At 39.9% G+C, this 22,797-nt stretch overlaps 1 protein-coding gene across 1 annotated transcript in view; it reads left to right on the top strand.

Annotated features, from left to right (window-relative positions):
• Window positions 1-22,368, top strand: part of COL11A1 (collagen type XI alpha 1 chain) — a 352,651-nt gene extending 330,283 nt beyond the window's left edge. Inside the window, exons 58-67 of the mRNA XM_061633852.1 lie at window positions 2,971-3,024; window positions 3,173-3,280; window positions 5,477-5,530; window positions 5,640-5,675; window positions 5,805-5,858; window positions 7,641-7,890; window positions 10,820-10,932; window positions 13,135-13,203; window positions 18,006-18,239; window positions 20,142-22,368. Coding sequence (XP_061489836.1) covers window positions 2,971-3,024; window positions 3,173-3,280; window positions 5,477-5,530; window positions 5,640-5,675; window positions 5,805-5,858; window positions 7,641-7,890; window positions 10,820-10,932; window positions 13,135-13,203; window positions 18,006-18,239; window positions 20,142-20,288 — 1,119 coding nt within the window. The 3' untranslated portion in view covers window positions 20,289-22,368. The remainder of the gene's footprint in view (window positions 1-2,970; window positions 3,025-3,172; window positions 3,281-5,476; window positions 5,531-5,639; window positions 5,676-5,804; window positions 5,859-7,640; window positions 7,891-10,819; window positions 10,933-13,134; window positions 13,204-18,005; window positions 18,240-20,141) is intronic.
• The last annotated feature ends 429 nt before the right edge of the window (window positions 22,369-22,797 follow it).

The following is a 22,797-nucleotide window of genomic DNA, read 5'->3' as shown; positions in this document are numbered from 1 at the left end:
TCGGGAAAAGCCTAGTGGGGAAGGGGGTGTTCTGAAAACATAACCAAAACAGGTAACGAATAGTAATGATAGAGGCAGCAGCATCATATGCAGTGCTAATCACTGGCAGCTGCTTGGGTGATGAGATACAAAGGGCAAAGATTCTGAACCATTAATAAATGGGCATAAAGCTAAGCAGGGATGGAGGAAGGGAAGCCTTTTACTTCCACCAGCCAATCCTATTTGGTTTGCAGCAGAGATGAAAGACACCATCAAAGGCACAGATTCAGTGTTATTATTACAGGCCTGACAACTGTTCTGGAATCTGTTTCAAAGGTCAGGGCATGCATACCAGGAAGTCAGTCCATCACTATTGTAGAGTGTTACATGCTCAGGATCCTTACTGTACCTCCTTTTAAAAGAATAAATCCAAGGTTATTTCCAAAGTCAACATTATTCAGTGCAGCATCCTTTCTACATCTCAAATGCAAGGTTGCAAACATTTGGACATTTGCTGCAAAATCTACTAGGAGGTTCTCTTGTCCAAGCTTTCACAGAACTTCTTGACTGATTGTGCCCAGGTAGGTGTATGTATACTCGGAAGCATGCCCTATTGAGTTCACTGTGACAAGCGTTATGTAGGACTACAGCCTTCATCTCCTTTCCCTGAACTTGAATTTGATCCTCACTACATGTCTTGAATGAAATTAAAGCCAAGAGAACTTGAATATCATTTTGGATATCTTGGATATCTGTTCATTTAGAGAATAGCTTTGATCCTAAGAAAAGTTAACTTATTCTTCCTTTTTTTCCCCCTCCCTTCAGCAGCCCACCTTGTTCAGGATACCTCCCAGACCCATTTTCGGAGGACAGGTGGCTGCAGGCAAGAGAATGGGATGGGTAAACCTAACTGAACTTCCTTAATTTAACTTACCTTAGGATCCAAGCCATGTCCCGGAACATGTTTTAACATCACACTTTAAGTAATATGCAAAATCTGAAGATGCAGATCTCATTTGCAATGTGACTCCTGCTTCTGAATCTGTGCAAACAAAAGTTATGGCTGAACTGGCTCTCACATCTAGTTCTCTCATTCAGGTATTTTGGTATCTCTGAGGGAACTGGGGACAGGGAGAGCCACATGATTATATATCTCATATATATGCTTGCCTGATTGTGCTTTGGAAAGGTATTGTAAAGGAGAGAAAGAGACCATGGGGTTTTCATAATGTGGAAGCTGAGATAGAAAAGGCAAGGGGAGAAGTATTATTAGTTAGTTATATATTCATGAAAAGGTAAACTTTGGATTTAACTTTGGTGTGGATGCTGACTCCATGTTATATCCAATCGACTGCATTTGTGAGGAGAATACCAAACCTTAGATAAAGTAGGAGGACAGAACATGCTGCAGGTGAAAATTGTGTTCTGCATCTCAGACGCCTTTAAAAAAGAGCCTGTACCACTGCCATTTCACTTTTTGTCCATGAATTATGTATTTGCCTGGGCTTTCTGCATCTAATAATATCCTAAAGAAGAAACAGAAAAGATACACACTGAATAATGTTTTTGCACATGAAGAGTTAGGCCTCTTTTCAATCTGCACTTGGTTGAAAGGGTCACTTATAATTCCTAACCATACTGTGATTTCACAGATGTCTGCCGCCAGCAGGCAACCAGCAGTCAGAATATACTGAGAGCCCCTGTCTATGTTTACTTTGAAGTAAGTCTGACTGAATTCAGGATTGCAGCCTGAGTCACTTCAAACCCCTATCCCCAGCCCCTCAAATCTTCACAAGCATGCGCTCAAGGAATTGTTAAGTGAGGCTTACACTCTTATAAGAGTGCTTAGGATTGCAGCTTAGTCAATGTAAATAAACTGATATCTTTCTCTGGCTAAATTTGTCCCTCAATAGACCAGTATGGCTTTTCCCAAAATTATTCTGTACAAATAACATCACTAGTATCTTTCTGCAGGTTGGAAAAGATTTGAAGACTTCACCTGCTGTCAGCCTTAGCCACCATGATCAGGGATGATGGGAGCTAGAATCCTACAACATAATGTGGCCACTATTCTACTCCTACCACCCCACAATTCCTGGGGGCAATGCTATGCCATAATTTAGTGTTATGGGGAAGGCAATGGCACACCCCTCCAAAGTTGTGACTACTGCCAAAAAGCCGTTGCCAAAAGCTTTCCCTCTACTGGGCAGCACAAAAATAGTTTTTAAAAAGAAAGAAAAAAGAGCCTTGTGCCACCACCACAATAGCAAGAGCCCTGAATCTTGTGGTGAACTTTGCTTCTCCCCAACCCCCCATCCATTGACGCCATTCCAGGGTCTCCTGTTCCTGCTCCCAAATGTTGAGTTGAAAGTTCTCATTGGGCCCACCGCTAGTTTTTACAGTGAACCTATTGCAAGGGGCAGGAAGAGTGTAGGCCACAGATCCAATCTCCTTCCTTGATAAACATTTTATCAGTGCTGTCATCCAACAATGCTGATCACCTGTTGGAGGGGATACCAGGGGAATGTTTGCAGCTAGATTCCAAGTGATCATCATTGTCAGAGATGACAGCACCAATCATATGCTGGATGTTGCTCTCAGGCACCCCACACATCCTGGTGCTGGTCGAATGAAACTGTTCAAAAGCAAAATGAAGAGAATAGCAACATATGTTAATATATCAGAAAACTTATTTAAACAGCTCATGCATCAGTGAGCCTCTTCAGTACCACACAGGGAACTTTAAATGTCATTTAAGGTGGGGTCAAAATTATGTCTACCATTGGTGCAATGATCTACTCTGATAAGCTGATTGTAAGGGCAGATTGTAAAGGTTGTCTTTTTGCCCTGTGGTGCGTGTACTGACATCACCTGCTGAATGCTGTAAGATGTGATTATGACTGCACTGTATGGCCTTTCATGGTTCAGGTAAATATCATGAATTCGAAAATGAATGTCTCCATGTAACATTATTTTCCTTGATATCCATAGGGTCCACCTGGTTTGCCTGGACTGAAAGGAGATCCAGGTTCCAAGGGTGAAAAGGTACGTGAAAATATGTCTTTTGTATGCAGCCCTCACAAAAACTATTTCATGCATCGTTTTCTTGTAATGTAATTATTTTTAATTTGATATTGTCCATTCAGCCTTTTTATTATAACTGTAATCTTATATTTTGTTTTTGTTTTCCTAGGGACATCCTGGTTTGATTGGTCTGATTGGACCTCCAGGGGAGCAGGGAGAAAAGGGTGACAGGGGTCTGCCTGGCTCACAGGGATCCACTGGACCAAAAGGAGATGCAGTTAGTAAAACACACAGAGACATGCACACACACAAGCTTATCGGCTCCATTCATTTTCACTGTCAAGCCTCTCTCCAAACTATCAACTTTTTGCATAGGACTTAGGCTTATTAGACTGGGAAACTAAGACTTGTGATGGCATATGAATGGTAGAACTACAGTCTGATCTAACAATGGAAATTCTTTATGTAATTGCATACTGGAAATGTGAGCTCCTATATTTTATTAGTGAGCTAACCCCCCCCCCCAATGTCCATAGAAATACTCTTGGGCAGCTCGGCTCCTTTTCATTTCAGCAGAGCTTGCATAGAACTTCATTTTAGATTGTGTCCTTGGTTGTCTTCTTTTAATTTCTTTTAATTTCTTTTAATTTCATTCAAATGAGGCTACTTCCATACCAATAGGAGATGCTCATACCAACAGGAGATGCTATTTTTATAGATATAGATCTATAGGTTGTTGACTCCAGCCTCTGGTTAGGAAGTTCATTGTGGAAGTTGGTGGCACAAGAACACGTAGCCAAAGACCAGAGGCTTAAAGAAGCATTATTCCACTCAGGATTTGTGCTATCAGTTGGCCCTTTAGAACTTCGAGATAGGGTGTGGTGATGGCATTTCTTTATTCATATTTCAAAAACACCTTGACAATGCTCTGCATCAACTATCAGAATAGAATAATTTTCACTGTATTAGGTTACTGGTGAGCTAATTAATTAGGTAGAGGAGCACCTATGTGGAACATGGAACTCTGTCATAGATTAGCTGAGCTGGTAGAACTAAAGTGGACCTTCTCTGTTGGGTATTTGCCAGATACTGAAATTATCAATCTGGTGAGGGATTTGTTTGAAGTACAAGAAAATCACCATGTAGAGGAGTTCAGGTGTCAGTGTTGATCAATGACAAAGTGGCCAAGGAGTCTTCTGTGCACATTTCCACTTATACTACTAAAATCAGAGGATCAACAGAAAGAAATAATCCTGATAGCTTCAACTGTTTGGGATTGTTATTATTGTTTATTACATTTGTATACTGCCCTATAGCCGAAGCTCTCTGGGTGGTTTACAACAATTAAAAACATTAAAAACAAATATACAAATTTAAAAACACTTAAAAAAAACAATTTGGGGGAGATTCCTGCCTGGCCAGCTCTGCACCTTGAACACAAGCCCATCTGTCCATTCAAGAACATGAAGGACAGTCTAGCAGCAAAAGTGGGTAGCTCTCTTCCCTCCACCCTCAAAGGAAGCACTCTTCCTCGTCCATTTCATCCAGAGGCTGAAGGGATAACTGTATCCCATGGATCTCTTGAACTTGCCTACAAAGTTTTTATTTCTTGTAATCCTAACATTAACAAGAAGGGTTTTGATGTTGGATATATTTGGTTGTATCCAATGTGGCGCTAAGTAACTATTCTGTCAGTGCAAGGATATCCGCTTGTGCAACAGAACTCCCCGCCTCTTCGCCCCCATGTGCATTCCATGCCCTACCCAAATGGAGGGGAGAGTGTTCTTGCACTCGGGTCCTGCTTGCGGGCTTCCCCCAGGCACCTGGTTGGCCACTGTGAGAACAGGATGCTGGACTAGATGGGCCACTGGCCTGATCCAGCAGGCTCTTCTTATGTTCTTAATGTATTTGCAAAACAAAGACAACACAAAAAAAACTTTGGTTGCTTTCAGCTATGTCCTGCTCAGAGTAGACCCACTGAAATATTACTTCCAAAAACAATTATAGAGCACCACATACCATTTCAGTAGGGTTAGTCCTGCTCCCCCCCAAAAGTTGTTGATTAGCAACTTTCTAGTAATTGGGAGCCTGTGTTATTTTTTCTTATCTACAGTTGCTTAAACCCCGCTGGCTTATTCATCAGAATAACATACCAAATCTAACCCTACACCTCTTTTGAAGAGTTCTCTTTATTTTTTCAGTCGTTTACCACAATTGCACTTAACACTGGTCAACAAATTTGTGCTAGCTTTCTGTATTACATTCTAGTGCAACCCTTGATAAAATATTACTGATCCATATTATGAAAAAAAAAACCTGTGTTCTTAGCTTGATATACATTCAATAGTTCCATTTGTTGTCTAAACTTTACTGGAGCATAGTATCACCAGAGTAAGCTCTTAGCTTTTATGTTGTTCTATAAACAACAGAGAGTGGCCCAGAATAACTTGACTTTGTACCCATTCTTTTCAAGGGAATTTCTGGTCCTGCTGGTCCAATTGGTCCTCCTGGGCCGCCAGGCTTACCTGTAAGTAGCTATACCCAATATGTCTCATTCCATGCCCATCAGTTTTGGCATTTGCACCTTGACAAAGGCAACACTGCCTACTGATACCTATGTGTTGTTTTTCTTTTAGGGTCCTCAAGGTCCCAAGGGCTCTAAAGGTTCAACAGTAAGTCACTTCACTCTCAAATTCATCTCGTTTTTTGCATTGTTTACTGTTCCTTGTTCCAACTGAATTTATGAAGTTATTTCTTTAAAGAACCTGCTAATATGGTGTTTCTTTTGCATTCTTTCATAGGGTCCTGGTGGTCAGAAGGGTGATGGTGGCTTACCTGGTCCCCCTGGGCCTCCTGTAAGTCAAGCAGCTTCTTACCTAACAAATGTTGTGTATGCTATGCTAAATATTGGGCGCAAACCACATCCGTTAAACAATAATGGGATATTTACCACTGACCTCTGTGGGATGTAGATGGAGGGCCAATGTTCTGTAATAAAAATTGAAGCAGAAATTATTACAAGGTGTTTATGCATGTTAAAGTGCATTATGGACTATTGGGAACTTGTACACTCACGCAGATCAATATGGTTACTGGTATGCTGTTATTCTGCAGGATCTTGAAAAAGATAGCAAATAGTGCTATTGAACTTCCTGGGTATTTCACATTTTATTGTGAAAAGAAAGAGAGAGAGAGAGCCCTGATGATTGCACAGATATGCTTAAAAGTGCATGGACAATTCCTGCTGAAGTCTCAGAAGCTATAACAGTTGCTTATTAAGTTTTTCAGTGTTGGAAGTATATCTAATAGCTACTTGCTATGACTAGCAACATAGTAAAATGTTAAATAAATTATGTAGAATTAGGGAAATGATGCAAATTTACATGATTCATATAGATCACCAATAGTTATTTATTTTATTTGTGAGCAACTAAGATTGCCTGGCTGCAGAACTTTAATTGCTTTAGCATGGAGAACATGCAGCGCTAGATATACATCAAATCATAGGGATATGTGAGAGTTTTGCTTCAACACTGGGAACTGTTAAAAAGTGCAGCTGTCATGTGAAGTTTAAAATCTGATAAGACTTCTCCCCCCAATTATTGACTTTTTAAACTAAACATTCAAATTGGCTTTTATAATTTACAGTAATAGAGAATTTGTCAGTGTTCATATTTCATTGGGTGCATATTTGATCAAGCCCACTCGAGACACATACTTCACAGTTAAATACTGCAGCAGTAAAACCAGACCAAGACATCTGCCTGGTGTGAAATAAAAGACGCACTGGTTTTCTGATAGCCTGAATTGACTCTGGGCTGACTTTTAAGTGTTGTTTATTTGTAAATACAAATCAGCAAGTAGCCTCACTAACTCTAAGACTGTTGCCCAGTCTGTGACCCAAATGCAACCCAGCTATCATGTGTCATATACAAAGGCCCAACAGTGGCTCACTACAGCTCCTGTTCTATTTGTAATTATTCATTTTGGCTTGCATTTGTATCTGTATGATAGCTTTTGAGAACAAAAAAGAGAATGCTAAAAAAGAGCAGCAGCAGCTCCTTTCTGCCTGCTTAGGCCTGCAAAAACACAGAGGTTGTCATGCCACAATGAATGGCTAGTGGGCTATGTTTAACTTAGTGGGCCACAAGTACAAATGAGTGAGCCACTTTATCTCAAAAATAAGGTGTGCTATTTATTTAAACAAGACAGACATTAGCTTAGTTCACTTCTGAGCTAGTCCAAATTCAAACCAGCTCTCCCCTGGCTATGCAAAGCTGTTGACAACAAGGGAATGTGGAGGCTCAGAAGCCTCCTGTGCTTGGTTTTCAAAGGCTTAACAGGGCCAGAACTGAGACAAACCTTGTGGCTGCCTTTGTTTAACCTGAGTTTGGAGCGTTGCAGGGCTGAAAATCCAAAGGGGGGAGGGGAAGCCCATCCCCTGCAGAGAACCTCAGAGGATCCTCTGTGGTGCATGGACTTCCAATTGGCAGTCTTGTTTTTACAAAGATGTTGTTTTCACACCCTGAATCCAGGCGAATAGTTTAAAATCCCTTTCTACCAAATCTTTATTTTTATGTGTGTGACTTTCTAACAGATGTAACAAAGAAAATGGTCATTGGTTTTGTTTTCCCCAGGGCCCTCCAGGTGAGGTTATTCAACCTTTGCCGATCCAGTCACCCAAAAAGACCAGAAGATCTTCAGATGCCATGTTGTCTGATGCAGCTGATAGCATCCTTGATTACACTGATGGCATGGAAGAAATCTTTGGCTCACTTAACTCTCTGAAGCAGGACATTGAGCACATGAAATACCCAATGGGTACTCAGAACAATCCAGCCCGAACATGCAAGGATCTACAGCTCTGTCACCAGGACTTCCCAGATGGTATGCTAACGTTACATGACAAAGGCAAATATATTGAAGTTGTGATTTGCTAAGTTATAATGTCAGGTCATTTATTCTAGTTAAATGGCTAATAAAGTATTTACAAAGAGCTAAATAAAATGCTTGTTAAATCCATTCTTGCAGGTAAAAACCCCCCTGTTAAAACCTTTCAATACCAGCTGAAGAAACTTTGGTTCTAGAGAAAACTGTTAGGTTGTTTACTGAGGAGCAAATAAAATATATTATAATTATTATAAAATATTTGCTAAAGAATAAAAAATAATTTACAGTGCAAAAAAGTGCTACAGGTACTGTGAACATTAGTTTAGAATTCTTTTTCAAAAGCATGATCAAAGACAGACACCACAGATTTTCAGGGATTATAACTGGACACAATGGTGACAGAGGAGGAGACTGCACCACTCAGCACTATTGCTAAGGAGCAACTGAGAAGGAGGAATGGAGCTCACTTAGTCATTAGCAACCGCTGCCAGATTTTTGCAGGGAGGTGGGAGTGTGTGCAGGCATTATCTTCACATAAATAATTATTACCAGCAACAACTTTGCTCCTGCTTTAGCTGAGAAGGGCATTAATAGACTGAATATGTTATGCAACCCCCGAAATTCAGCCCTCCTTGAACCTGCTAAAATGTCTGACTACACCAGGGTTGCAAAGCAGTGATCAGGCAGTGACTATAGGAAGACTTAGCATATGAATTTTTAATATTTTCGGCCAATGAACAATCTGTTCATTGGGTGCTGGAAGAAGAAAGCAGCTACCAGCCAAGGGAAGTACCATAGACCATGTGGCCATTCATGTATCTGTTTGGTCTGGTAGTTTCTGTCTATAGCATAGATGCCTTCAGAGCAGGAATGGGGAACCTTTTCGGCCCAATGGTCACATTCGGTTTTAACCTGATGTCTGAACCTTAGCAGAGACGCTGCCTGCCTGATTTCTAATGGGATTTCCGTAGAGTTGAACCCACTACACTGAAGGCACAACTCCTCGTTGACATGAGTTGTGTTTTTGATTCATGGGGGACCACTAATAGTTCTCTCCCAGATTATCTCAGTTCTTCCCCAGATTATGACCAATAGGATATACAGGGTAAGGCAGTCCTTAACATCTCTTGGGCCAAAGTTGTTCAGAGCTTTTGTACAACTTTGTACAACTTCTAGGAAAGGGCTGTAGTTCAGTGGTGGAGTATCTGCCTTGCATGCGGAAGGTCCCAGGTTCAATCCCTGGCATCTCCAGGTAGGGCTGGGAATGTCCCCTGCCTGAAACTCTGGAAAGTCACTGCCAGTCAGTGTAGACAATACTGAGCTAGATGGACCAATGAACTTACTCGGTATAAGGCAGCTTCCTACGTTCCTATGTACAAGGACATTGAATGTGGCCCAGTAGCAGACAGGAAGCCAATTCAGGTCTTTTAAGACTGATGTCATGTATTGCCTGTAGTCTGTTCCCATCTCCAGGCGAGCTGCAGCATTCTGCACAACTGAAGCTTCCAGACCAGACCCAAGGGTAGCCCTACATTAAATAGCAAATATATTATTACATTTAAATAGTATTTATATCACTACTAGGTTTAACTAGTAAGATGTAAAACAATACGAAATAGGCAGTGTTGTTCAAGAGGAAACTGATTTATAGTTCTCTGGCTTAAATGGAATTTTTAACCCTCTGGCAAGGTTTAAATGAAGGGGCTAGCATTCATGCAGCCTTCCTGCTTTGCTATTCCTTTTATCACATGATGTTTCCACCTCATTACATCTTTTTCTCTTACGGGAACAAAAATATTATGATCACTGTATAAAACATATTGGTTTCATCACAAAGAAAAAATATGTGGCCTTCAGGAGGAGTTAAGCAGTCTTATGTGATGCTGCATAATGCAATTCATTATAAGTACTACACAACTTTACAGTTTATAAACAATAATATTGCTTATTGATCCAGTCTTAGAGTGGTATCCAGTGCTCGTCCTACTCAGAGTAAACCCATTGAAGTTAACAGACATTACTAACCTAGGTTTATTAATTTCAGTAGATCTAATCTGAGTAGGACTTAGTTGAATACAACCTTTAGGTTTTGATATCATCAAAGACAATATTGCTTCTATTGTATCAAAACTGGGCTTGCATCTCAAAGGCACGATTTTCTTTTGATCAAGTCTTCTTCCTCTGCTACATTCCTCTTTAGCTGACCTGCACATTCATTGAAGCATCTAGTACCTTCCTGATGGGACTACACCATTTTTTTTTAAGGAAATCATATGGTTGTGTATTTCCCCATGTCAGTAAATCCTTGTCTGTAGAAACCTAATGCATTAAGGAGATCTAGCCTTCTTCCTGACATGCAGATTTTCTACATGCAGGGAGCATTGAAATACATGAGAACGATTCAAAAATGTGATTCCTCACCTACATTCTGAAGCAGTACAGTCCTGAGATGGCAGAACCATATTTCTAAATGTGTAAACTAATGCTTCCTTGTTAAATTGCACAGATTATTTTTGCCTTCAGAGATCCCCCATATGCCTGATGGAGGTATGATCATGCACCAGACCATGCTGTGCATCCTTGTTTTCTGGCCACCCATTACAAGTGTGGTATGCGCCCGAGGAGAAAGTACTTGTTGACATCTGTATGTGCCTTGCTGTTCCTTTCTACTCAGTTTGTGGCTCCCATGCAGCACTGCCATATGGTTTTTCAAACATTCTTGCCCGAGCTTTCTGAACCACAAGGCAAATTTGCAAGCTTATATTGGAAAAGTAGAAAAGAATTGGAGAACATTTTCTTCTGTGCATAGCTACAAAATGTCTAATTTTATCATTAATTTTTTTTATAACCTCATTTTGATGGCACTAAAGCCCGAGAATCAGCCAAATGAATTCTTTGAAGTAATTTCCCTTCTTATTCATTCCAGGAGAGTATTGGATTGATCCTAACCAGGGTTGTTCTGGGGACTCTTTCAAAGTGTACTGTAATTTCACAGCAGGCGGGCAAACTTGCATATATCCAGATAAGAAGTCAGAAGGAGTAAGTACCAATTGTTCCGGGGCTCATTGTTGATTGTTCCTGCTGTGTTACTTCAAGATTGTGACTAAAATGCTGTCACGTTATTGTTCATGCACCTTTCCTTGCAAGATAATTTCTCCATTACATATACATATACATAAACTTAAACAAGGTGGTGAAAAGGTAATACAATGTTAGTAAAGATGTGAGCCCCTCCCCACTGGACTCAAATGCTCATTCAGTGCAGATGTTAGCTTGCTGCACCTGCTTGCTAGCACCGTGTTTCATCCTCATGCCACAGCTGTGCAGCTATTTGTAATGAGGGCATGAAGCTCAGTCTCAGTCCTGGAAAACAAAGTCATTCTTTTTTTAGTTCTTTTTCTTAACCGTTTCTGTGGAATCATTTCAGTGTGTGTATTTATGAAATGCTTTCCTGTCCTTTCTCACCGAAAGGAGCCAATGACTTCTGCTGCTAAATCTTATCGTCTGACTACAGTTTACATTGGGCATATCCACCCTATAGCCTCATGTCCAACTCCTGCAGAAGAGAGCCAAGCACATAAGCTGATCGCTGCATGCATTGGACTAGGGATAGAAGAATACTGTACATCTCTTTCTAGTCCGAGTCACTTTCACATCTGTTCACTTTCTGTTTCTGCTCTGTCCCATTTCTACATTAATATGCAATTATTATTATTTTAATAAAAAATCTGCATTGAAATTCACATTTAAATGTGTTAAAATATGGATTTTAAACTTATTGTATAAGGCATATTTCTAAACTTATTTTCACTCAAAATATGATTTACTTCTTGCATTGAGAGCTGTAAACGTAGACTAAATGTACATCCAAATGCTCATCAAGGTATTGCTTTAAAACAAGATGCTGGACTGGAAGGATCTTTTGTATGATTCAGCAGGACTCCTCTTTTCCTACTGTCAAGTACCAATAATCGAATTTGAACGCCAGGACTTCTCAAAAGAAGAAACCAAATATTCAGGGAGTATCCAAAGAATATTTAGCTCCAAAATATCACACAGGAGAAGAGCAAATTCATTTAAACTCAAAGGGAAGCTGTAAGCACCTTACATTTTGTTCCATGGCTGTTCCCTCCCCGGCTGAGACTGTACAGCTGAAATATTTTATTTTATCTTAGTTAATAAAAATTGTTTTGTATTTATTTAACAAAAGTTATATACACCACTTGATTGGAACAAAATCACTAAGCAGTTTACAAGAAGCATTAAAATTATCAATAAAACAGTTAAAAACTAGTAATTAAAACATTTAAAAGGCAATTAAAATCAGCAGTAAACTAAAAAAAGATTAAAACACCCAACATGTACGTATCTGGCTAGGCTTGCCTAAACAGAAATGACTTATGCAGGCGCCAAAAAGAATACAGCAAAAGGCACTTGCCTGATGCCAGTAGCCAGGGAGTTCAAAAGTGTAGGTGCCGCTATACTAAAAGAACAATTTTGTACAAGTGCAGAACAAGTATTATGTGGCAAATGTAACAGTGCCAATTCTGCAGATCAAAGTGGATGAGTGGACATGTATGGGGTAAGACAGTCCTATAAGTAAACTGGTCTCACGTATACCAACACTATATCAATAGTAACACATTGAACTTGGCCTGGTAACAAATCAGCAGCCAGTGCCGATCTCTGAACAGAGATGTTATATGCTGACAGGGTCTCACTCCTGTCAGCTTCCGTGCTGCAGCATTCTGCACTAACTGCAGTTTTCAGGTCAAGGCCCACATAGAGTGCATTGCAGTAATCTAGCCTTGACATCACCAATGCCTAAGCTACTGTGGTCAACATAATATATATTATCTGCTAGTTTTTAATGGTTCATCCCTCTGTCTTACTGGAAGATATAACTGATTCAATTCAGATCACAAAACCATAACATTTGAAGAGGGCAAAAGACCATCTGGGCAAACCCTCTGCCAAGAGATGAAGCAGTCACAACCAGTTTCCCACAGATCTGTCTGAACAATCCAATTAATGTATTTGGTTTCTTAATATGTAATCTGACAATTGGATATAAATTTCTCTCTGCAGAACTGCAAATATGATTAAAACTAGGCAGAGAGCCCAGGCTGCTTTTTTTTTAAAAAGGAGATTAATTTAACAGTGTTTATGTAAACTCTCTTAATTCCCACTTATTTCTTGCTGACATAATTAACACTCATTGTATCTGTTCCTCTCTCACAGGTAAGGATTTCATCATGGCCAAAGGAAAATCCAGGAACCTGGTTTAGTGAATTTAAGAGAGGCAAGCTGGTAAATTACCATTTTTTCTTTGGAATTAATAGGATACATGGTCCATATTCAAGTGCCCAGACCCAGCAAAGTCAATCAGTGTGAGAAAACAAGGTTTCTGCATGTAGGTTTATTTTTCTGGGTGTTGCACAGGAGTTGTTATGTGCCTTCAAGACGACTACGACTTATGGCGACTCTATGAATCAGCGACCTCCAAGAGCATCTGTCATGAACCACCCTGTTCAGATCTTGTAAGTTCAGGTCTATGGCTTCCTTTATGGAATCAATCCATCTCTTGTTTGGCCTTCCTCTTTTTCTACTCCCTTCTGTTTTTCCCAGCATTATTGTCTTTTCTAGTGAATCATGTCTACTCATGATGTGTCCAAAGTATGATAACCTCAGTTTCATCATTTTAGCTTCTAGTGATAGTTCTGGTTTAATTTGTTCTAACACCCAATTATTGGTCTTTTTCGCAGTCCATGGTATGCGCTAAGCTCTCTTCCAACACCACATTTCAAATGAGTTGATTTTTCTCTTATCTGCTTTTTTCACTGTCCAACTTTCACATCCATACATAGAGATCGGGAATACCATGGTCTGAATGATCCTGACTTTAGTGTTCAGTGATACATCTTTGCATTTGAGGACCTTTTCTAGTTCTCTCATAGGTGCCCTCCCCAGTCCTAGCCTTCTTCTGATTTCTTGACTATTGTCTCCATTTTTGGTTAATGCTGAGGTATTGATAATCCTTGACAAGTTCAATGTCCTCATTGTCAACTTTAAAGTTACATAAAACTTCTGTTGTCACTACTTTAGTCTTTTTGACATTCAGCTGTAGTCCTGCTTTTGTGCTTTCCTCTTTAACTTTCATCACCATTCGTTTCCAATCGTTGCTGGGTTCTGCTAGTAGTATGGTATCATCTGTATATCTTAAATTATTGATATTTCTCCCTCCAACTTTCACACCATCTTGGTCCAATCCTGCTCTCCATATGATATGTTCTGCGTATAGATTATACAAACAGAGTGATAAAATGTATCCCTGTCTATCACCCTTTCCGATTGGGAACCAATCAGTTTCTCCATATTCTGTCCTTACAGTACCCTCTTGTGCAGAGTATAGGTTGTGCATCAGAACAATCAGATGCTGTGGCACCCCCATTTCTTTTAAAGCATTCCATAGTTTTTCATGATCTACACAGTCAAAGGCTTTGCTGTAATCTAGAAAGCACAGGGTGATTTTCTTCTGAAATTCCTTGCACCGTTCCATTATCCAATGCACGTTTGCGATATGATCTCTTGTACCTCTTCCCTTTCTAAATCCAGCTTGGACGTCTGGCATTTCTCGCTCCATATATGGTAACAGCCTTTGTTGTAGAATCTTGAGCATTACTTTACTTGCATGGGCTATTAAGGCAATAGGTCGATAATTACTGCATTCTCTGGGATTCCCTTTCTTTGGAATTGGGATGTATATGGAACGCTTCCAGTCTGTTGGCCATTGTTTAGTTTTCCATATTTGTTGACAATTTTTTCTCAAAATTTGGACAGATTCAGTCTCAGTAGCTTGTAGCAACTATTGGTATGCCATCTGTTCCTGGTGATTTGTTTCTTCCAAGTATTTTAAGAGCAGCCTTCACCTTGCATTCTAAAATTTCTGATTCTTCATCATATGGTTCCTCCATGAATGCATCTGTCATCCTCGCATCTCTTTTATACAGTTCTTCAGTGTATTGCTTCCATCTTCCTTTTATTTTATCTCGGTCAGTCAATGTGTTCCCCTGTTGCTGCCCGTTTGCTGTGTCCTTACCACCTACTGGACGGGAGAGGGGAGGCAGTGGGGAGATTGGTGCTATGCAGGTACAGCAGTGGGAGCACTGGGTTGGCTCTGCCATGGGCTCGCAGTACGCTGACCTTCCCGTCACCTTGTTCCTCTCCCTCCCAGTAAACTGCAGCAACGCTGCTGCCGAGAAGCTAGTGTGTGCATGTGTGTGTGTTTGTTTGTTTATGTATTAAACAGAATCTATATACTGCTTGATGGTGGAAAAACCTCGAACAAAAAGAGTTATTAATAAAAACCATTAAAAACAGTCATTAAAACATTTTTTTAAAATAATTAAAAACAGTAGACTAAAAAGAGATTAAAACACATCAGCTTCTATGTGTCTGGGTAGGCTTGCCTGCCTGATGTCAATGCTGTGGCTCCACCCAGTGGGCAAGCCACTTTTGGTTGAGCCCCTCTGTTTTTATATACCTTCTATACAGTTTTTGCATGCCTTGGTTCTTATATTCAGTGTTCCCCTTCTGCTAGTTTTCAGAAGAAGGCATTCACCAAGCTTGCAATGTTTGGTATTGAGTGGATGGAACTTTTTTTGCCTATGTGCCAGCACCTCCACATTTATTTATTAATTTATATCCCACCCTGCCTCCCAGAAGCAGCCCAGAAAGGGCAGCAAGCAAAAGCGCTAAAAGCATTTTAAGCACATGGATAGTATATCTATGGATGCCTCATGCTAAGGCAGTCTACAAGCATGGTGATGACTGCATGCTTTCCCAAAACTTGATTGCATAGGGTTCCACCAAATGTATGAACTGGTCCTATTTGTCAGTGTTATAACATTTAGTGCTATAGTAGTATGTTGAATTGTTGACAGCATTTTGTTGTTATGAGCCATGTCCTAAACAATTAATAAAATATGCCTATTAATCTACAGTATCATAGTGCTACAAAGATGTACTCAAAGTTAGTTTCCATGATATAAATGCAGTTCTCAGTTGCTTCAATAGAATACGGAGGAATATTTTAAAATACAGGCAAATTTGGAGCTTTTTATTTTTTGGGGAAGGTCAGAAAATATGTTATATCCCAGCAAATAATGTTCATTTTATTCCCAACAGAAAGCTTCTTTTTCAAGAATTTTTTTTTACTTATTCCCTCAATGTAAGAAGCAAGATTATTAAATTTCAAATGGGTATTCTGCTGAGGACTTTATTTTCAACATGCTCTTGATGGAGAATGTATGGCTGACTATGAAAACACATTTCCACTATGAAAGTTATTCAAAATATAATACTGGTAAAAGAAATGTAGTGCTAGTAAAATCAGTTTTTCAAATGCCTAGTTCAGCTGAAGTGATATAGATGCAATCTGCAATCGATTTGAAGTGCTAATGTAGGAACATTATCAAGAACAAAAGTATTTTACAATAAACAGGGGTTTTTTTACCACACGTGGAGAATAGTAAGTTGCTAAAGCTGGAAATGTGCAGATGTTCAGAGTTAAATTTCTTTCCAGCACTTATTCTGTTTCTTCAGTTAGCTTGTTCAGAGTACAGAAGACCGAATGGCACTAGCAAGCACAGCTTAACTACTAAGTTAAGTATGTTTACCTTAAAATCTCCAGCTAAAATGTTAAGGAGGAAGCATTATCTCCCTGACATGCTAACTTTTGCCTTGCAAGGAGATTTTAAAGGAGGGGGCACTTTAAATTTTCAGCACCAATATATCTTTTGAAGTAACAAGTCCCTTGAGGACAGACCCCCGCCCCTTTCTGAATGTTTGAATCTACTCACAGTTCTGCATGCAAAAGTTTAATTGCCATCTTGACCTGAAGGACATCTTTATAAGCAAGCCTTAAGGTTTAGATTTGTCAGCCTACATCCAAAGTCACTCTGGACCCATTGTGACCATTTTGAAGTGAAAAAAGGATTATGCTTGAGCTGGTCCTTGGTGATCTTCACTTTACTGTGATCAAGGATGAATCCTGATACTGTGCATCATTCCACATAATTTGAAATCATTACTGATAATTAATTAATTTGCCTATTTGGACCCAATTCAGATGCTTACCCAGGCCAGCCATTCTGTTCATATAGTGTAGGAGTGGGTGAGCACACTCCCATCCACCATTTCATAATGTAAGATGTGGAATCGGCTCAATGTAGACACCCATATATATGCACCGAAGGCCACACTGTGTGCGATCTCCCCCACCCCCTTTTTTCAAACATGAAGGATAGCATTATTCAGGCCTCTATGCATACGTAGAGGGATCCCCTTTAGTTAGCTAGGTATTTTTTCTACATTTGCGTCCCGCCTTTCTTCCATCATGAAATCCATATATGTGGCTCCCATGTGGTGTTGCATCCAGGCATTGACCTGACCCAGACCTACTTAGCTTCAGCAAAGTGGTTTGTTTGTTTATTTATTTATTTATTACATTTATACCCTGCCTTTCTTTTTTCATGAAACCCAAGGCTGCTTACATATAGTTCCTAGGCGGTCTCCCATCCAGTCACTGACCAGACCTGACCCTGCATAGCTTCAGCAGGGAGCTGGTCTCATGTGCCTGTAGACCATACTCTGGGATGCAATGCTCACAATCATTCCCCTGGGACCAACAGTGACATCAATGACTGGCATAGAAGAAAGGATGCATATGCTTCTTCACAATAGGAAGAGGACTTGGGGAAGCCTCTAAACCAGGCCACCAAGTTAAAATGAGCTGAAGTTGTGTCCTTAGAATAATGTTTGCCTGTTGCAAGGTTACAGCACATTATTTGGGATGGTTTTCAGCTTCTGAAAATACTGTGCAGCCCAAATGCATAATAATGTAATGCTGCATAAAGAAAATCTATTTACTGATTCATAGTTCCACTGAATTCTTAATGGGACAACAAACAGGCTTGTGTCAGCTGATTTATAGGGAGGCCAGCTAATGTGTTTTTTGTGTCAAGTATAATCTTGTTTTGCACTTTGAGAGGAGAACCAACCACATGTTTATGTGCCTGTTTGCGAGTCTGTGTTTGTTTTTACCTCCTCAGTTTTCTTATGTGGATGCTGAAGGCAATTCCATTAATATGGTCCAAATGACATTCCTTAAACTACTGAGTGCCTCCGCCCAACAGAACTTCACGTACAATTGTCATCAGTCAGTGGCATGGCATGATGTGTCTTCTGACAGCTATGACAAAGCACTGAGGTTCTTAGGCTCAAACGATGAAGAGATGTCTTATGACAACAATCCTTACATCAAAGCTCTTCAAGATGGCTGCTCAGTAAGTATAAGCCCAGAATACTCTTTTCTGCTTTAAGATGGAAAGTGAGCTCAGTAATCAAATGAGTTCAGCTTAATACTATTCTTATGCATCTCTCCAGAGACCTTTCTTTCTTTGGACGTCTCCTTTCATTTCTGTAGTTTGTTCTTCACCCACACAGTATTGTTCTCTTTTTAAAAATAATAGTAAAAAATAAACTTTTAAACATTAGAAGGAGGGGGGAAATCTTAGCTATAACTTAAGGCAAAGGAAAGACAAAACACGTCAGACTGTGCTCTTTTCTAAATGCACTGACAAGGGGAAGTCACTTGAGAAGGCAGTGCTGAGATGTGAGCTAGTAATTGGAAAGCATTTATACTCTACAAATGCTGCAGTAAAAGATGAATAATACTGCAAGTGGAAGGCCCCTTCCCTCATTTTAATATAATTTCTCGCTAAAGCAGAAACTGCAAGTGAAAGCAATGCCAAAGCTTTTTTTTTTTTAACTTTTATCTCCTTCATATTTGAAGAGCTGCCATTTGAAGTGACATTGAAATCTGATAGGGGTCGAATGGTATTAAGGAAAGCATGTCTGAGAAGCTTCACAAGTATTGGGCTCCTGCTGGGAGGAAGGGCAGGATATAAATCAAATAATAAATAAAATATAAATAATAAATATTGTGTCATTACTAATATAACCTTTAGAATCCTGTAGGTTACATAACACTGGTTGTACTTGTGTCCATGTGAGTCTTTCTCCTTGTTCTATATAGATTTCTTTGAAACTTCTTTTTTAATGTGTCCCCTACTTGTCTACCTTTTCTGGTGCCCCGACAACCCACCCCCTTCACCAGTCTACCCATTTCCTCCCCCCGCAGAGGAGAGTGCTGTTGCTATTAATGTCCTGCCTCTGGGCTTCCCATAGGCACCTGGGTGGCCACTGTGAGAACAGAATGCTGGACTAGATGGGCTCTTCTTAAATTCTAATCCATCACTGCATTTCCCCAGTCGCCCACCATCCTCCCTCTCCCCATCCTGCTTCCCCAACTCCCGTAAAGGCTAGATTGTTTGCTGTGTTTGGCAGGAACCCCAGCCAGACATGGAACATAGTTCTGGAGCTAGATCCAATCAAAATGCAGGCTGTCATTTAAGCTTTGGTTAAGATGCATAAAAAGTAACTCAGGTTTTTATGCATCAGCTTATTAGGTACATTTCTGAGGCCCTTGAGAGTCCTACCTGCTTTTGAGTGACCAAGTTGCTGCTGTATCTCTTTGCCACATGGTAGCTGCCTACAATCTTGGTGTTGGTCATCAAGGATAACCTCCAGGTTTGCTTACTGGTCTGTCACTACAGTCCACAGCCTGATTAATTCTAGACCAGGAAAACCTGCCAGCTCATAGTGCCTTCAGATCCGGCCTGTGGCTTCCCCTCCTGGGCCACACCCCTGGGCAGCAACTAGGCTTGCTAAGGGCAGGGGGATGCTCCTGTTGGCACTGATGGAAACTTTTCCCTAAGCCTAATTGCCATACAGGGAACAATTTGAGGAGGTCATAATGCACAGGGAGGGGAACATTAATCCTTCTCTTCCTTGTTGTGACCACCCGAAAAAAATCCACACACAATGCAGCACTTTGGTGCCATGGGAGCTCTTTTTCTAAGCCTAATTACTGCTCAAGGATTGTTTTCAACCGGGGGGGGGAGAGAAACAGATGGGAGAAAGAGAGAGGTGGGCTCACTACTGGTTCTGGACCATTTTTGACTTCAACACTGACCCCCCCCTCCCCATCCCTGGTGTGGAGCTCTAGACATAAAGAAGGTTCCCTAATACTGTTCTAGACAATCCAAGACAAACTTACAGATTTCTACTGCATTAACTGACAACTTTTTCATTTTGTTATGTGTCTGTGTATTTTTTTTTTACAGTCAAGAAAAGGCTATGCAAAGACTGTTATTGAAATCAATACCCCCAAAATTGACCAACTGCCTATTTTTGATGTGATGATCAATGACTTTGGTGATCAGAATCAGAAGTTTGGATTTGAAGTTGGTCCAGTCTGCTTCCTGGGTTAAGCTTAGAGCAAAGAGAAGATCCTCAAGAAAGAAAAAATGCACCTTGGTGCTACCACCAATCCACTTGATGCCACATGCAAGTTTTGAATAAGGATGGGATAGAAAATATGTCTTGCCATGTAATGTCTTCTCTAGAAAACACCCATTTCTCCTGTAGGGCCAGAATCACATGACTTAAACTCGTTTGGCAAATTATGAAGGATCCTGTTGCACAGACAGGCAACACAGGGTTAATTTTATGAATGTCCTTCACCACCCCATCCCTCCCTTGATTTTTTTTTTTTTTTTTGGTGCTGTAAAATTGAGTGTCATGGTGCTCCTTCTATTACAACATAAAAGGTGCTAAGAAGTTATGTTTAATAAACTGTAATTATGCTATGTACAGTACAGTGCTGCCCTTTCCATATCCGTCTCTAAAACTTGCATGTGTTCCTGAATTGCAACTGGCTCTTACATTATAATAATTTCAAAATTATGTTGTCAATACTGTGTATGTATTATGAAAAAAAAATAAAGTTGTAATTTCCAGTGAGTCCAATTCCATATTTTTTCTGATTAATATTATTATTATTATTAATAAATCCCTCTGTATATATTGATGTTCAAGAGCTTTGGTATTTGAAGTCACCAGGAAAACCTCAGGTGGCAAAACTGGAAACAGTTTAGTAGCACACTTCTCTGCTATTACTGCTTTGTGATAAGGAATTCCAATAAGGAGAGTACCAGCTGAGGTGCTGTTCCATGGTGCTATACCTCAAACTTTTTTCTTTTTCTTTTCTGATGGCAGGACATTTCAAGAAATTATAGACATATACAGAGATACCTAAAACAATCAAATTTTACATCTGGGAATGGGAAATATATGCATGGTTAAAACTAATGTGTAAAAGATGTGATGCAGGGCCCCTTCTGCTGTCTAGAGAGTATGGGAGCTCTTGCACCATAAGCTCTTCCTTTTCCTCTCTGGTAATATTGGATGGGGCCATGTGGAAAGAGTCCATGCTGTGGCTCCTTCCCACACTAATGTTGGTGCTTGCCCCAAAACCTGGAGCGATGATGGTATGTGGAGGAGTTGCGACAGGATCTCTTTTCATATGGGTGGATTGTCAGATGTTACCAGATCTATGTGGAGAGGCATTCATGCTCTGCTCATCATGTTCTATATGTAGTATCATAGGTAGTGGAGAAGGGACAGTGGGTGGGAACAGAGCCAGTATGCATGGCCCATCCCAAGATTGTTCACACCTTTTTGAATGCCTGAATTTTGTCACATAGATACTGAAACTGGATTCTAAACAGTTATTTATGGATTGTGCCATATCAATTATCTGATGTAATTATGCCTGGTGTACTTAAATTATATGAAAGCAGTCAATGTTTCCTGCCCAGTACTGGACATCGTTTGATACAGTAAGTCTTAGATTTTATATGTCCATCCCATCAATATGTTTTTTTTCTTCTCCTCCTGTAACTTCAAGGTGAAGCCGAATGCCTTGAGTCACAATCAAGAGATATTTGAGCACAATGGAAACCTGCATACCTGCTGCTGCCCTGTGTCTTTTAACAGGAGCTTGATGAGCAGATATTAACATGACCTTAAAAGCTTCACCTGATGATTTTTGCAGAAAAGCTGCACTAGTAGATCAGGTCAAATTGTTGCTTATTTTCTGGCCAGTTGGCAATCCACACTGGATCTGCCACACTGAATCTGCCACATTGCTGGTGCAGAAGTCAGTACTGATCATCCTGTCACTGGTGTGCAGGCAGAGCAGGAGGAGGACCCCATATATACATCCCAAGTTCTAGATATGCATTCCTAGAATCTGTTTGCTCCCTCAGTAAAGGAGATGCAGGAATAGAAATATGGGTCTGCTCATAAATCCTGTTTGCTGGACTGTGGCAAATAAGTCTAGGTCACGTGATTCTACCTAGATGCCAAGCAACCAATGAGGAAGCTGCTAGTTATAGAGCTTATTTTCTGAACAGTCATGATTTGCAATGCATTTTTTTTCTAAATGACTAATTTGCCCTGGCCTCACCACACTTTTTTTTTCTCCAGGTAGTCAGAATAGATACTAATTTAACAACACAAATCCTTTTGTACTTATTTTTCGTAATATATGTAAGACTTGAAAAATTGTTTGTTACTATTTCTTATATAAATTTGTTTAAATTAATTGATATAACATTCCGCTAGTTTGTTTCCAGCTGTTTTTTTAAATCATGCAAACATTTTATATGTACAACTGATTTTAAAGTCAACAGGTTGCTATTCAGAATTCCGTTTTTAAAAAACCAAAGTTTGTAACTGTCACCTCAAAGAGGAAAAAAATATATACATTTTATTAATAAAATCAAGTCTTGTCTACTTGGACTCATCATTCTGTTTCTTAAACATACAGAAAATGATATCTCTGCTTCAGTAACACAATGATATTCTGGCTCTAGGTAATCCCTCACAGGCACTAAGGAATACTGATCACAAGTACTCCTCAATATATGACTGATA

This window comes from Rhineura floridana, chromosome 6, assembly GCF_030035675.1.
Source record: "Rhineura floridana isolate rRhiFlo1 chromosome 6, rRhiFlo1.hap2, whole genome shotgun sequence".
In the NCBI taxonomy this organism is placed as follows: domain Eukaryota; kingdom Metazoa; phylum Chordata; class Lepidosauria; order Squamata; family Rhineuridae; genus Rhineura; species Rhineura floridana.
Note: the sequence above shows the minus strand (reverse complement) of the source record. Positions and strands in the feature narration are given on the sequence as shown.